This window comes from Ascidia mentula, chromosome 3, assembly GCF_947561715.1.
Source record: "Ascidia mentula chromosome 3, kaAscMent1.1, whole genome shotgun sequence".
NCBI classification, from domain to species: Eukaryota; Metazoa; Chordata; class Ascidiacea; order Phlebobranchia; family Ascidiidae; genus Ascidia; species Ascidia mentula.
This window is the reverse complement of record NC_138568.1, coordinates 6,580,193-6,595,898: the sequence shown is the minus strand read 5'-3', so window position 1 is coordinate 6,595,898 and position 15,706 is coordinate 6,580,193. Positions and strand designations below refer to the sequence as shown.

The window sequence follows — 15,706 nt, the reverse complement described above, 5'->3', positions numbered from 1 at the left end:
AGTTTTGTAATATCTGTGTCGCAAAGATTACATTTTGATACTTTAGTTGGAAAAACGTTTTTGTATTTAAGGCTTGTTTCTTGATTTTGCATTAGTTTTCCGATGCATTTGGTGGTTCTTGAACTCTGCTTTATGTATTTCAGCCGCAAAATGATCAGGAAAAATTTCAATCAAATCATTGTGTTTAGATTGGGACCCCTGCCCAGTCGACGAAACTGTGAAAGAACGTCACTGCGATCCACATGCATATTGTGAGGTTCTCAGCAACGATCGTTCCATTTTGAACTGCACCTGCAAACCCGGATACAGTGGTGATGGGGTGGATCAGTTCATTGGCGGGACCGGCTGCAAAGACTACAACGCCTGTCACGGATCTACAGCTAAATGCGCCACGACTGCAACATGCAAAGACAGGCCAGCCCCAAAACTGGGTTATGATTGCTCTTGCGAGTAAGTTAGCTTTCGTTAGTTTTATCGCCAGCTTGTTGCCGTGAAAGTTAAAATTAAGAGCATTGTTTGTACCGAAGCTACGTATAAGGGATATATTGTACAATGCAGGAAACTTTACTACAAAACCCGCCGATTTTAATTCTGCGAAAACCATACACGTCCTATAACCAAGTAGCGACCGTAGGCAATATCGACCAATTATTTTGATCCAGCGGTTGTCGGCGGCTAAATAGCAATGTGGATGACATTGTTTGTAACAATGCCATATGCACTGAAGTCACAGACCCCGTAAAAGTTTAAATCGATGAAATTTCCTTTAAATAAACTGCTAATATTCGCTCGCAAAGGAATTCGCTTAACATTGTATAACAACGTTAAACCGAAGCCCTCTCACCAGACAGTGTCTGGAGCTCAGCATTATTGCTGGCTGTATTGATTTCACATGATTTCCGCTACATTGAGCCAGCTGCACTGTCGGTTGTTCGGTTATGGTGTTACGCAACGGATTGCGACTGAAATGTCACCACAATGCGTTGCATTCATGATTGGCTTGCAAAATGACAAGACCTTTCTTCCATTAAAAAAAAAACATTAGTTTATATTTCTTATTTTGATACCATGTTTCAGTGATCGCCTTTTGTGCATAAATATTCTTTACAGCGAGGGTTACACCGGTGATGGATACAACAGCTGTAGGAAAATGATAAACCCCGTGATCGCTGTTCTTGTGACCGTATGTGTGGTTACTGTGTGTCTTCTTATGTTCTTCGTCATCAGACTTCGACGAGAACGAATGAGAAAGTAAGTTTCCAATACAAATATGTGGGTGGATTACCAAAAGGCAGAAGTACATTTTTTTGAATATTTTTGGTTACATACCGTCGATGTCATTGAATGTAGTTGGTGGTATGTAATTCCAATCTGCATTGACAATAGGTAACTTGCAAACACCGTGAATCGATTACTATTGTTGGACAAACCTTTCACAAAAACGATTTTCTGAACGAAAGTTTTTATCTTACGACCATAATATGATGTTTATTTTTATATTCTTGTTGTATAAAGGAGACTCATATTTGACCAATCGCGGTTTGTCGCCGGAGAATCTTTGGCAGACCTGGCGCCTTTTCTAAACTACTCTCAGTTCGAAAACCACCTTCAAATGACCAACATGGGTCCTGTATTTGGACAAAAGTGGGAAATAGATCGAAACAACCTGGCTTTACACGGTTTGCCATTACTTTATATAGTTTGGGGCAAGAATTTTGCCTTTTTCCAAAATAACTTTAACGTAAACTTTTATGAGGTTTAGGATTAAATAAACGAACAACTATCATGAAAACCGCCACGATGAATTCACCTTTGCCATCAAAACCATAAACATTGACACTAACCGCTTACTTAAGACTTTTCTCAGGTTGTGATTTGACTCGCTCAGGCAATTTAAAGATAACGGCTTTCATCACTAAATTTCAGACGTACTCGGAAGGGGAAACTTTGGAGTCGTTTACAGAGCAACCTGGCACGATATTGGATCGAGAAAGGAAGTTGCCGTGAAATCGTTGACAGGTTATTTCAATTCAGTTGCAAAGTACCAGCCGTTAAAAGATTTCCAAAGCTTCCTCTGCAAGCCATAAAGTGCATATGACACATAAAAATAAAACATGTTAATAATCAAACTAAGAGATGTTCATAACTTTAGAACATTTTTGGCGAAAAAAGTAGCTTGATACGACGACTGGTTTCTAAGATACAGCTGATCAAAATCGCACTTTTGCCGCTGCGAACGAAATCGTGCGAAAGCGAGATATTGTTGCGTGACGTCATAGAATGCGCTTCGGTCGTGTGCCAGTGCTGGCAGCAAGCCTTATGCGTAGGAATGGAAAACATTGTAAAACTGGCAATAAACGGATTTTGATGTTAATTTAAGCTGAAGACAGATGGCCGCTGTTTGACCTATTATGTCTTATTTGGTTGTGTAATAATAAAACAGTTACTGGGACAGGGTGTTCTTATATGCGCAAAAGAGCCATAATTATCAATGAGAGCTGCAGACAGGGTGTTCTTTACAGCATTTATGATCGCTAACCTGATACATGAACTTTTGAAAACACGACAGAGACAAACCGTTAGTTTAGCATTGTCGTTTGTCCACTCACAGTTATGTCGTTACTGCTATACCCTGTGGTCTTCGGCTAATTAGGGACAAATAAGCCGTTGATTCGTGACGTCACAATCAAAAATTATTGTGTGATGCAAAATCCTGTCCTGACCTTTACGGTAACGTAATCTGTGGATTCTCCCATGTTTGAAACTATTCGATATCTGCAAAAAAGGGGCCTTCTCCTATCTAAACAATGCATTTTTTCGACGCAAGCGCCTTATGTGATGTCCTTTTCTCCTTAGCGCAAAAGGATTACGATTTTTGGTCGCCGTTACTTTTCGTGCAGTTTTCTCCATTTTTTAGTTGACGTAGAACAGAAATACTTTGGAATACGTTTGTTGTAGATGTACCTTTAGTTTTACGCAAAGTTGTCATGGCCGTGTCATATGCACTTTAACAAGATTTGTGAATAAATTTGTCGGGCATTTATGCAAAAGAAACTAAAGAAAACTGATTTGGTTGTCGGATGCCTTTGTTGCCAGGCACAGGCATTTAAATATATCGCATGTAAGAAACCTGAGGAACAAATCTCCAAGTTTTGCTACCATTGCTATTCAGTGTGACTTGGAGGTAGTTGGCAACAGCAGCCTACATGTTCAGCCAGTTTTACTATTTAACTTATAGCTTATAGCCTATTACATTTATTTTCCATTTTGACACGTGGTTATTATATAATGAAAGTTCATAAGATCTTTATTGTATTATTACCAGCAACCGTTACCCCAATTAAACCAGCCTATACCTGAGAAACATTTACCAAATTCATGTTCACCGAAAATTTGTAAATCAAATGGCTTTGCTTTCTTGCAGCTCTTCATGCGGTTGCATACAGGGAGGATTTCCTGGCTGAAATGGCGCTCCTAATGTCGCTTGGGCCGCACGACTCCATTATGGGGATCATTGGGGTGTGCACGACAAAGCTGGATGCGGACAACGAGTGCGAATCACCATTGTTGGTGACCGAGTACATGAAATATGGAGATTTGCTTCATTTCCTCTGGGATTGCAGGGAGGTTAGGATAGAAATCGTTTCCTTATTTATGACGCCATGCAGGACATTAGTTGCTGACAGCAACGCCTCTCTACATAACCTGGCGTCGTACTCGGGATAACGCTGTAAACAGCATGGGTGTTAACATCTTGAGGCAATAACAAACGGCTCCTAACCAATACCATTCAAACCACAACGGTCGATCCGCATGATAACCGTTTTGGTGGGTATTAATATCAATAAAATGTCAGGGGGAAAAGGAAACCAAAGATTTCAGGGTTGCAGTGAAATTTTTGCAACCGACAAGGTTGACATTTACACGATCGGGAGGAGTGATCCGCACATATTATGAAAATCCTAATCTCACGTCAGCAAATATGCTGGTACCTACGTAGGAAAATTGGGTTTTCCGATTTTAATCGCTGTAAACCCAACGATTATACTACCAAAGCTGGAATCCCGTTCCGTTTCTACCAGTGGTCAGATCAAAATTCAACGCACAATGCAAACAACGACCAGTCGTCCTCGTGCTTTCAGCACAAGTCAAACCATAATTGAACAATCGAATAACCAAAATCTCAGTATTTTTGGGTTAGGGAAGCTATGGTCCCTACATGTCCCCCAGCTACGCCAATGGATGCTGTCTGCTGTTTTCCATAGTACAGATTTACTGAGCCGGTTCTTTACAGTATTGACCAAACACAAGATACGTAATTTGGTTTGAAGGCATCCAAGAGAAACCAGAATCCAATCTACAACTTCAGTGAGTCCAATCTCTACCAGATTGGGCGACAAATCGCCGGAGGTTTACATTTTCTCGCCTCCTCTAAGATTATTCACGGGGATGTCGCGACCAGAAACATTTTAGTGGGAGAGGCAAGTATCCCCGAAAACCCAAACGTTCATTTTGCATGGTGTTAAATTGGGCGCAGCTTCATAGCGTTAAAGCTTGCACTACGGTGACTGATTTTATGAGGATTCGAAACTGCATGTAATGGATATTAATTCACAATGTTTTGTCAGTTTCCTATACGTAAGCAACATCCAAACTTTGCAGAACATGCAGTGTAAAATTTCTGACTTTGGTCTGGCCAACGACGTTTACCGCTACGGCATGATCAAGGGCGCCACCGAGCGACGAGTTCCGTTCAAGTGGGTCAGCCCCGAACGGATGATGGGAGGGAAAGTCCCTATTACGTGGCGGAGTGACGTGTAAGTTGTTTATATCATTAGATACAACACACTGGGCCCGTCCTAGAAAATACACAATCAGGCAGACAGTGGAACCCTTTTGGAGAACGGGGTACTTTTAGACCCTGGGTGATTTGGCCTAATCGACCACATAACAAATCGTGCTTTCTTATGTTCAAGGTGGTCTTTCGGCATATTACTTTACGAAATGGTAACAGTGGGTGCCACGCCATACCCTGAAATTGAACAGAGTCATCTCTTTTATTCACTGGAAAAGGGGTACAGGATGCCAAAGCCCACGTCGTGCAACGATCATCTGTAAGTGTTGGAAATTGTGAGCTCAGTACATCAATACGAAATCCTTACTGTAAAATTCGTTAATTGAATCATAAAGCACCAGAGGACTACAAATGTTGGCATGAGCACATTTGATTAACTTGCTATCATAGTACAGCACGGTCTAGCACGTTTTACGCGTGTATCGAGGGCAGTTAATTTTGGTTTAAAGCTGTTTCAAAAACATAACATTTGTATCACCACTTCATGTTGGCCACAAGTTTAAATGTGTTTATAGATACAAACTCATGCTACAATGTTGGCAGTGGTTGCCAATGAACCGACCGACCTTCGTCAACCTCCAGGAGCAGCTAAGAGATGTAAAAACTGATGGAACAGTGGACCGACAAATCTTGCCAACTGACAGCTTAGATGGAACATGCGGAGACAAGTATTTGGCACCTTGGTCCACTGGCACCAACTTTGAAGTCAACAATACAGAACTTTTCTCACAGTTTAATGGTGATGTTGGACATCAAGCCGGGGTCGATCGCCGTGTTGCTTTTGATAAAATTGTTTGAATAGTTGGAGACTAGGGTGGTCAATATCCTACCGAGATACTGTGTGCACAAGAATTTCACGCAAAATCCACAGTAAATTTGCACCTGAATTTTAATTCAACACATAGTCAAATGCACGTACAAGCAATCAGCCAATAATGACATTTGAGCTGCAGACAGTTGTGCACGCCGATACGACTGATTTCCAAGCGGTTGCTTGACCATGGTGTGTTCTGCTGCGTTTTCGTCTCCGGTAGTTTGGTGCTTGAAGTACAGCTGAGGAAAACACAACCAAACTGAAATTCGACACCCACATTCTTAACAATGGGTTTTGATGAGTGAATGGTTGCAGACACTGAAGGAACCACCGAATTTGCCGTATCGTTAAACATTCAATCTGTGTGTTCGAACGTTAGAGCAGTATATGGGCCCATATTGTGTTTGTTAGTGTGTAGATCAACAGGCAAGGATACAAGTATATATATAGGGTTGGTCAAACCAGCTTAAGCTGTGAGTGAAGACAAATGTTTGAACAGGTTTTCTTAATACACTTTAAGTCAGCGAAGTAGGTTAAAAAGCAGAAACTGCGCATACAGTTGGTATTTGGAAATTAGTGGCAAAACGTTCAACATCGCATTCATGACAAGGGGCCGAACGGTAAATTAGGTGTTCGTTAACCCAAACAAAAAGATTATTCTGTCTTATATGCAACAAAACGCATACTAATGTGTCTTCACCTTTTCCAAAATTTATTTTTCAGTGCAACGCTTTAAATTGCCATGACACATTCGAATTGCGCAGTGTTTAGAAAATACCCTGAGTTTTAGAACAAGTGGCAGAATGAAACCGACCTTGGAAATACCTTCTGTATTCAACCCGCAGCTGCAGACCGATACAAGTGACAACATGCTGGCCTGTCTTTGCATATTGCAGCTTTGCTGAAAATAATATTCTCTTCCATGCCTTTGTTTTTTATTGTGTGATGAATATATGCATATACACTGCCAAGAAAATTGGATGTCATTATAACAAGGTGGTTGGGTAAATGAACAACAATACCCCAAGCGCTTGGGCAAAATAAAAAGGCAATACTCTAGTACATTGGTTGAAAGGTTCATTAAAAAGGCAAACAAAGTTTTCACCAAACAACAAATTTTGAGAACCACTGGGCGACAAGGCTGTTGAATATCAATGCAGTCGCTATTTGATGTAGTTGGAGAAATTGTACCCATGTGGTAAACAGACTTGAACAAAAGACTGTTCATGCATTACATCTATATTCGTGCTCCTGGAGTTTGTGCAGCTACGCACCTTCGGCTGTATTTCAATTTAATATTACGTTTTTATAAGCAAACTAACAATACATGCTGCCTATGATGCTACATGCTACATGCTACATGCTCCACTGTTTATGTTATGTGATAAAATTCAATTGTATATTCAGCCTGTTGGAACTCGGTTAACTGCATGAGTTTGTCAAACATACTCGAATTATACAAATTCTAAAATATAGTGCGTTTTTGCGTTTCTATTGAGTTGGTAGTATCAGATCTACGCTATGTATTGGTTGCAGTACAATCAAATACCTAGTTATTGTTCCAATATACTTCATGAAACAATTTATCTTTATTGCCCTCCGTCCGGAATCAAGCAACATACACTTTGACACGATGAGTCATGAACAGGGAAAGTCATTAACAATCCAACATCGATGTTATTGGTCAAAGATAAACACTAATCACGACGTGGCAGCGCAGAGCTCGTTTGCATTGTGAGCAAAACCATGGGATTTTACCATTTCCTCAGTTCCAGGTACGAGTAGCGTTGGCTGCACTCCGTTGCGGTTTCGGTACAGTGAGACGAAAAAAGTCACATTTCCAGTTAGAAGCACCACCGCAGACTAATATACAAGTGATAGCTGTTTGCCTGCATGGCTTAGTAACCGTTTTCATATATTGTTGTACTTCAAAATGTATTAGTTAGGAATGGCGCAGTACGTAAGCTTGTAAGCATTCTTCCGGCTGCAACCTATAGCTGAGTGATTTGTACGAGCTAATGTCTCTACTCAGTAGATATCCAATAATGCTAAATCCGTAAGTTGTCAAGCTTTAATCCTTGTACAACTAATAATATACGTTCGGAAATTCTGTTGAAAAAGAAAAAAATTTTGTTGAAAGAGACAAAAAACACTTTTTGCAGCAACCACAGATGTAGTTTAATACATGATGTGGAAACATTCCACGTTCAGCTGTTTCTGCATTTTACTAGTGGCCACGTCCGAGGCACAACGGACTGCAAACAATTGTTCAAATGAAGATCGTAAGTCAACTGTAAAATATATGTCATAACTTGTATTGAAGTTGGATGTTCGTTTAATCTAACAAATCTTAGCCTTTGGTTTTCTATTAAAATAAAGCCGCAAACTACATGAATGACGTATTTCTGGGATAACAAGTTTACTCAAAACTAATGGTGCACCAAATAGTGAGAAAACGCACAACGATTGCTATCAAAGAATATAATGTCTAATAGTATGCGGATGGGTAAAAAATTGCACCTGTAGAATGTCTGCTGATATTTGCAATGGTCGGTATATCAAGAATAGGTGAGGTAGTAATTAAATGATATGCTTTAATCTTAGTGTTATACCAACAGGGGTTGGAGACTTGAAGAAAATCCAGATATCCCATTACCCTGAACTGTACCTTCCCAGTAACAAAAACCTCTCGACCGTTAAACTCAGCGTCACCTTCAACTGGACAGTGGAAAGTAAATAGAATCACAGTCGTTTGAGTACAAATAAACAAACACGACATGCTGCATACGAAGATTTTCAAAGTCATAGGAATTTAACGCATAAAAAAAAATATACAGTTATTTCAAACTGGGCAAAGTTAAAGTTAAGTGTTTTCTGTGCAATTAAGTATTAAGTGTTGTTTCAAATACCGAAAGATTTGAGTATTTTGGTTTTTAGATGAGGATTACGATGGTTTTATGTACTGTTTTTTCGACCGGGACAACCACATTTCAGCCAAAGGCGAGTATATCTACATCAAATTAGAGAATGGCTTACTGTACAGCACAGAGTGAACAAGTTTCGTGTGGTTAAAAAACACAAACTTTTGAGAACTAACAATGAAATTCAAATATCGAAATAAGACATCAAGTTGGTCAGTTTGAATCTTTTTCAATAAAAGATCTTGAGGAAGACTCGTATGCCACAAAACCATTCGAAATAGTCTGCCAAAAACAGTTTGTTACAAATTGTCTTTAGTTTATCAATCTGTTGCAGGCTCGGATTATTACTATGACCTCCACGACCACTACTGCCAATCCATGATAGGCATGAAAATGTGGGTGACGAACGTTAATGGGGATTATGTGGAGTGCTCCTACCCGTGCGAGTCAGTTGATCTACAGGGTTGCAAAAGTGAAGAAATCTGCGTTACAGCCGCTTATGTTGATCAGCCCTGTCCAATGGGACAAATAAAGGCCATAATGAAGGTATTTCGAATTACATGAGCAATGCTAGTACTCACCAAATGCCCCAATAATGATTTCCGGATATATGACCAACCATTCTGCCAGACAGGACGATACTGAAATCAGACAACACTCATGATTTTCACATATAGAACGGTCGACGACAAATGCGACGTTGGATTCGTCTTATTTTCGCGGAATTTACGTCGGTTTAGGTTAACCACCAAATTTGGCACACCTTTGTTTCAAAAATGGCACGCGTGCTGGTTTCCACCTGAAATGAATATATTTTTAAAATTGATTTCCTTATTTGCATTGTGTTTTAAATGGTATAGTCCGTATTCCACAGCCTACGATGGAAAAACAAAACACGAATTAAAACTCAAACCCAACTAATTGTTTGTGTAAGTTTATTTGACCCCAAATGATTGCTGATTACAGAACCAAACCAACATCACGTTTCCTATCCGATTCGGTCGTTCGTATTATTTTAACATTTTCGGGTACCGCGGAAGACGAATTTTCGGTAAAGCTCTACATAGTAGCGATGTCTACCTATTCTGTGGCTATCACCTCATCAACAAGCATCCAGTAGACGAGCAAGCAGCTTACAAGTATTGTCGCAGTGAACAAGTACTCAGTAGTGAGTTGTATTGTTGGACATTTCTTTGGTTTTCAAACGTTTGGTAAAGTGCATGTTACAACAGCCATGACAAGAGAAGAATCCTGCACCAGTTAACGACACTGTGAAGTTTAAGAGTTTATGTCTCATATTATTTGTAAATGAAATCCGCTTTTGCGGGTTCCAAAGATGCCAAAATACGAAAAAAAACAATTCATTAAACTTTGATTTGCTTCACGCTATTGTAATGTGTTCAATACATCTGAAACGAGTTAAGTAATTGGTCCGTGATGCAAAAATTCATATCTTAACCTAGACTTGACATCGTCATCGGGACCACCAATCAACTTCACAATGCTCGAAGCATTCCGAAATCACAATGACCACACGATAACGGTGATGTTACAATGGCAAGCACCTCATGTCGTAGACAACATTGAAAACCGCTTGCCTGACAAATACAAGGTGTTGTACGTGAAAGATCCACATCACACCCGCTTTCACTCAAAGGCAGTTGAGGTAAAATCCATGTGTAGAAGTCCTTCAGGATTTACAGCATGGGTTGATTGTTAGTTGTGCTTATATGCAATGAGACCGCAATGGTTCGCATATTGTGTAACCACAACATCCCCTAAAGCTGTAGTGCTTCTGTACCCTACTGCATGGATTCTATTACAATGTTAATATATTTGACATGTTAAATATAAACGTGCAGGCCGTGCGAACTCGTTGTATTTGAGTGTCGTTTCTGACATAAAAGACCGACAAATATTTCCACATTTCGTTAAAGGTGATACCATTTCCTGGTCAAGATGTGTTCACGTACACTTACCGTGGGCTACGCCCGAATAACACCTACGTGTTTAAGGCATTAGCTTACATGAATCTTAATGATAAGACCTGTCCTCATGGAGAGACTTGCGAAAACTTTGGAACTGCGGCAGAAATAGAAGAATTCTTTGACGGTTTGTGCAGACATTGGCTTAGCTTAAAAACACCTTGAATGAATAATTTCAATTAAAATTATGAAAGAATTGAAAATAAATTATCAAAAACCACTGACTAACATAAAGTGTCTGTGTTGGTGGCGGTTGCTGAGGTGTAATTGCAGTAGAAAGTCGTCTTTTCTATTCTGGTATGATGACATCTTCATTCGCATACTTTTCCACAGATTGGAATCCCTGCCCAACAGAAAGAGAAGTAAAAGAACGTCATTGCGATCCGCATGCGTTTTGTGAGATCCTGAGCAAAGATCGTTCACGAATAAACTGCACCTGTAAACCTGGCTACAGCGGTGATGGGATTGACCAATCCATTGGGGGAGTTGGTTGCCAAAGTCCCAGTATACAGAATGATGAATTGATGGTTGTCGAGACATACTATTACCCTAATCTTCACCTTTCCGATCATACCAACCACTCGACCGCAAAACTAAGCGTTACTTACAACTGGACAGTGAAGGGTGGGTAGTGTTAATTGTGTATAAACTGCAGACAGATGCTTATCATATGTGGTAATTTTGTTATGCATTCTCTGCGAAGGTGTCAAGAGAGTCTTACACAGAGTTGTTTCAAAGATTTTCATTTAACTCAGCACACGTCTTATTGCAGACTTTTCATCTGATTGCCGACTGCAAAAATAAATTTTACTGAACGGTATTTTGCGGAAACAGTGGCCCTGTCTGCGCTCACTAAAAATCATTATTAGCCCCATCGCTTAAACATCGATTTGTTTTAGGAGACGATCACGACGGATTCATGTATTGCTTTTTTGACAGTGACGACGATACATTGGCCTACGGCAAGTACATCAAATCAAAATTTAAAACAAAAAACATTTCAAGGCACATTACAACATATGAAGCAGGATTTTGTCATTCATAATGCAGCACTTGCTTACGCTTAAGTGGAAATTAATCACTTGAAATTAATTCGCATTGAATTACTTAGATCTTTAGATCCATATTAAGTGCTGCGGAAAGTGCTCATAAACGACAAAGCAGAGAGCCTTCGTTTTTATAATCACGCGATGATGTCTACAACCATATTTTGTTAATAGAAAACGAATATGAGAAGGACGAATACTGCCAGGCGTTGATCGGCATGAAAATGTGGGTCACAAACGTTGAAGGAGAACTTGTGGAGTGCAAATACCCTTGCGAAGCAGAGGACGTGACGAACTGCACAAGCTCGGAAAGTTGCGTTATTGCATTGGAAGAAGTGGACCGGCCCTGTCCAATGGGACAGATAAAAACAATCATGAAGGTATAAGAAGGTCCAAATGTTAAATTGCAAAAAAAATTACATAAAAATTGCTTTAATATTTCCACCCAGCAAAAAAACACCAAATTGCCCCAAACAACACAAAATTTACAGAAACATCCTCATAAAGGTGCTGCCTTGGATTCACGTTGATTCCAAACATTTTACGGTTGTTTTCAGAATCAAACAAATATCACGTTTCCCATCCGGTTCGGTCGTTCCTACACATTCCACATTATGGCTTATAGAGGCCGATGCATGATTGGCGTAGACAGGAATTATGGCCATGACGTGTATCTGTTTTGTGGCTATCACCTCATCAACAAGCATCCTGTCGACGAGCAAGCAGCTTCCGAGTATTGTCGCAGTGAACAAGTACTGAGTAGTGAGTGTACATTTCTTGTTTAGGCTGCAACAATTTATATCTACTACTTTTGAATACTCTTAGAATAATATGACCAACGTCTACCATGTCAGCGTTTGTTTGACTACAAAGAACCATATTCAATATATTTGTAATTTAGACTTGACTTCGTCTTCGGGGCCACCACTAGCCTTCACAATGGTCAATTGGTACCGCAACCACACAGACCATACAATAACTGTAGTCTTGCAGTGGACAGCACCTCACATTCTCGATGTTATTACCAACAGTTTACCTCCTGAGTATCGTTTGCGCTACATAGTGGATGACACATTCTCAAGACCAATGGTAGTAAGTATACACACGACAACCTAAGAAATCATTCAATGCCGAAAGTGTTTTTCCATTGAATACTTCATTAATTACAGTAAACCGTATCGATCTTAGAATAAAAGTTGAAATACAAGATGCATTTGTGAAAATAGTACATTTATTCGTACACGTAACATTTAACCTCGTCGTGGTGAAACCGACCAATTTTTTACATCTGTTTCACTTCGAAAGATCAAAGCGCAGGACGGAGAAACTTTGTTCAACTTCACGTATCAAAAACTACCTCCGAATGCCACATACTTGTTCCTCGTGACTGCGTACATATACCTGGATAAAGTTTGTATTGGGAACGACCACTGGTGCCAAAACTATGGATCCCCCGCATACTTGGAAAACTTCTTTGAAGGTTTGAGAATTCGATTCTGAAGATCTAACAAATCATTTCTAATCACGATTTACGTTTCAAAAGTTTTCCAATATATGATATCAGAAGGAAATAGGTAACAAATAATCATTATAGCAATAAAAGGCCAACTAAAGAATACCCGCTTAAAAATAGTTTTGTGATATCTGTGTCGCAAAAATTACATTTTGATACTTTAGTTGGAAAAACGTTTTTGTATTTAAGGTTTGTTTCTTACTTTTTGCATTTGGTTCTCGGTGCATTTGGTGGTTCTTGAACTCTGCTTTATATATTTCAGCCGCAAAATGATCAGGAAAAACTTCAATCAAATCATTCTGTTTAGATTGGAATCCCTGTCCAGTCGACGAAACTGTGAAAGAACGTCACTGCGATCCACATGCATATTGTGAGGTTCTCAACAACGATCGTTCTATTTTGAACTGCACCTGCAAACCCGGCTACAGTGGTGACGGGGTGGATCAGTTCATTGGCGGGATCGGCTGCAAAGACTACAACGCCTGTCACGGATCTACAGCTAAATGTGCTACGACTGCAATATGCAAAGACAGGCCAGCACCCGAACTAGGTTATGATTGCTCTTGCGAGTAAGTTAGCTTTCGTTAGCTTTTCTGTGCATGGAATATTAAGAACATAAACGACATCGAGCAGTTTCTTTAAAGCCAAAGGATGTCGTCTGCTTTATTAGCAGCCTGGATCGCATTTTTAAAACCATCCCATCTACACTTTGATCACAGTGCCCGCAACAATGTAAATTGATCACAATTCTGTTTAAAAACAGCTACTTGCACAAACACATTTACGCAACGTTGCATTAAAATGCCTAAACCAAAGGCAATCTAGCTTGGCATTATTGCTGGCTGTATATTGTTTTTTTCATGATTTCGCCACATCGAGAGCAGCAATATTAGTTCCAAACAGTTGTTCGGTCGTGGTGTAACGTTTCGGATTGCGACTGCAAATTCACCACAATGAGTTGCATTCAAGGCCGCTCTTTTGTTTATATTCCTAACAAATTGTTTTGTTTTCAATTTGAATACTAAATAACGCTTCAAAGATTGCCATATAAGCATAAATATTCTTTACAGCGAGGGTTACACCGGTGATGGATACAACAGCTGTAGGAAAATGATAAACCCCGTGATCGTTGTTCTTGTGACCGTATGTGTGATTACTGTGTTTCTTATTATGTTCTTCGTCATCAGACGTCGACGAAAACGAATGAGAAAGTAAGTTTCCAATACAAATATGTGGGTGGATTACCAAAAGGCAGATGTCGATTTTTGAATAATTTTGGTTACAGAGCGTCGATGTCATTGAATGCAGCACGTGAAGAAATCCCACTCTGCATTGTCAATGAGTAACTTGGAACCTTCGTGGATGGAATTCCTTTCCTGGCTAAACTTTTCACAAGAATTTTTTTTTCCTGTTGTCGAACACATGGACCTTTGCTGAAAATTATGTTCTTTTTCATGCCCTTGTTTATTATTGTACAATGAATATATGAGTATAGACTGTCAACGAAATTGAATATTATTTTTACGAGGTGATTGGGTAAATGACCAACAATACCCTAAGCGCTTGGGCAAAATATAAAGGCAATCTTACCTAAATTCAATTATTTTTTCTTTCACGCAGAAAAAAACGTTAAGTAGAGAATTTCAGAACCTAATATTTTTAAGGTATTTGGGTGAATTAACAATTGGTTGAATAAATACTCTAGTGCATTGGTTGAAAGGTTCACTAAAAAGAAAAACGAAGTTTTCACCAAATAATAAATTTTAGTAAATTGTTTGAACAACAAATTGTTCAAAACCTCAGTCTTGTCGCAGGTCAAACAACATACCTATCGTCTCAGAAAATGTAATAATTGACTCGAAAACAAAACAAATAGTAACTGTTGATGCATTATCTCTATATTAGCGCCCCAGGACTATTTGCAGCAGCGCACCCCCGGCAGTGTTTCAATTTAACATTACGTTTTTATAAACAGTTTTTTCTAAACTAACAAGACATGCTGCCTATGAAGTTACATGCTCCAATGTTTATGTTATGTGATAAAATTCAATTGTATATTCAGCCTGTTGGAACTCGGTTAACTGCATGAGTTTGTCAAACATACTCGAATTATACAAATTCTAAAATATAATGCGTTTTTTGCATTTCCATTGAGTTGGTAGTATCAGATCTACGCTATGTATTGGTTGCAGTACAATCAAATACCTAGTTATTGTTGCAATATACTTCATGAGACAATTTATCTTTATTGCCCTCCGTCCGGAATCGAGCAACATACTCTTTGACACGATAAGTCAAGAACAGGGAAAGTCATTAACAACCCAATATCGATGTAATTGGGCAAAGATAAACACTAATCACGACGGGGCAGCGCAGAGCTCGTTTGCATTGTGAGCAAAACCATGGGATTTTACCATTTCCTATGTTCCAGGTACGAGTAGCGTTGGCTGCACTCCATTGCGGTTTCGGTACAGTGAGACGAAAAAAGACACATTTCCAGTTAAAAGCGCCACCGCAGACAAGTATACAAGTGATAGCTGTTTGCCTGCATGGCTTAGTCATCGTTTTCATA

General features: G+C 39.4%; 1 protein-coding gene across 1 annotated transcript; it reads left to right on the top strand.

Annotated features, from left to right (window-relative positions):
• Positions 1-1,150: 1,150 nt before the first annotated feature.
• Positions 1,151-6,349, top strand: LOC145895462 (tyrosine-protein kinase SRK3-like). Its single transcript, XM_082984269.1, has 8 exons — positions 1,151-1,251; positions 1,516-1,679; positions 1,927-2,019; positions 3,425-3,627; positions 4,332-4,481; positions 4,663-4,817; positions 4,977-5,114; positions 5,371-6,349. Exons 1-8 carry the CDS (start codon positions 1,151-1,153, stop codon positions 5,651-5,653), a joined length of 1,287 nt encoding a protein of 428 aa, XP_082840395.1. The 3' UTR covers positions 5,654-6,349.
• The last annotated feature ends 9,357 nt before the right edge of the window (positions 6,350-15,706 follow it).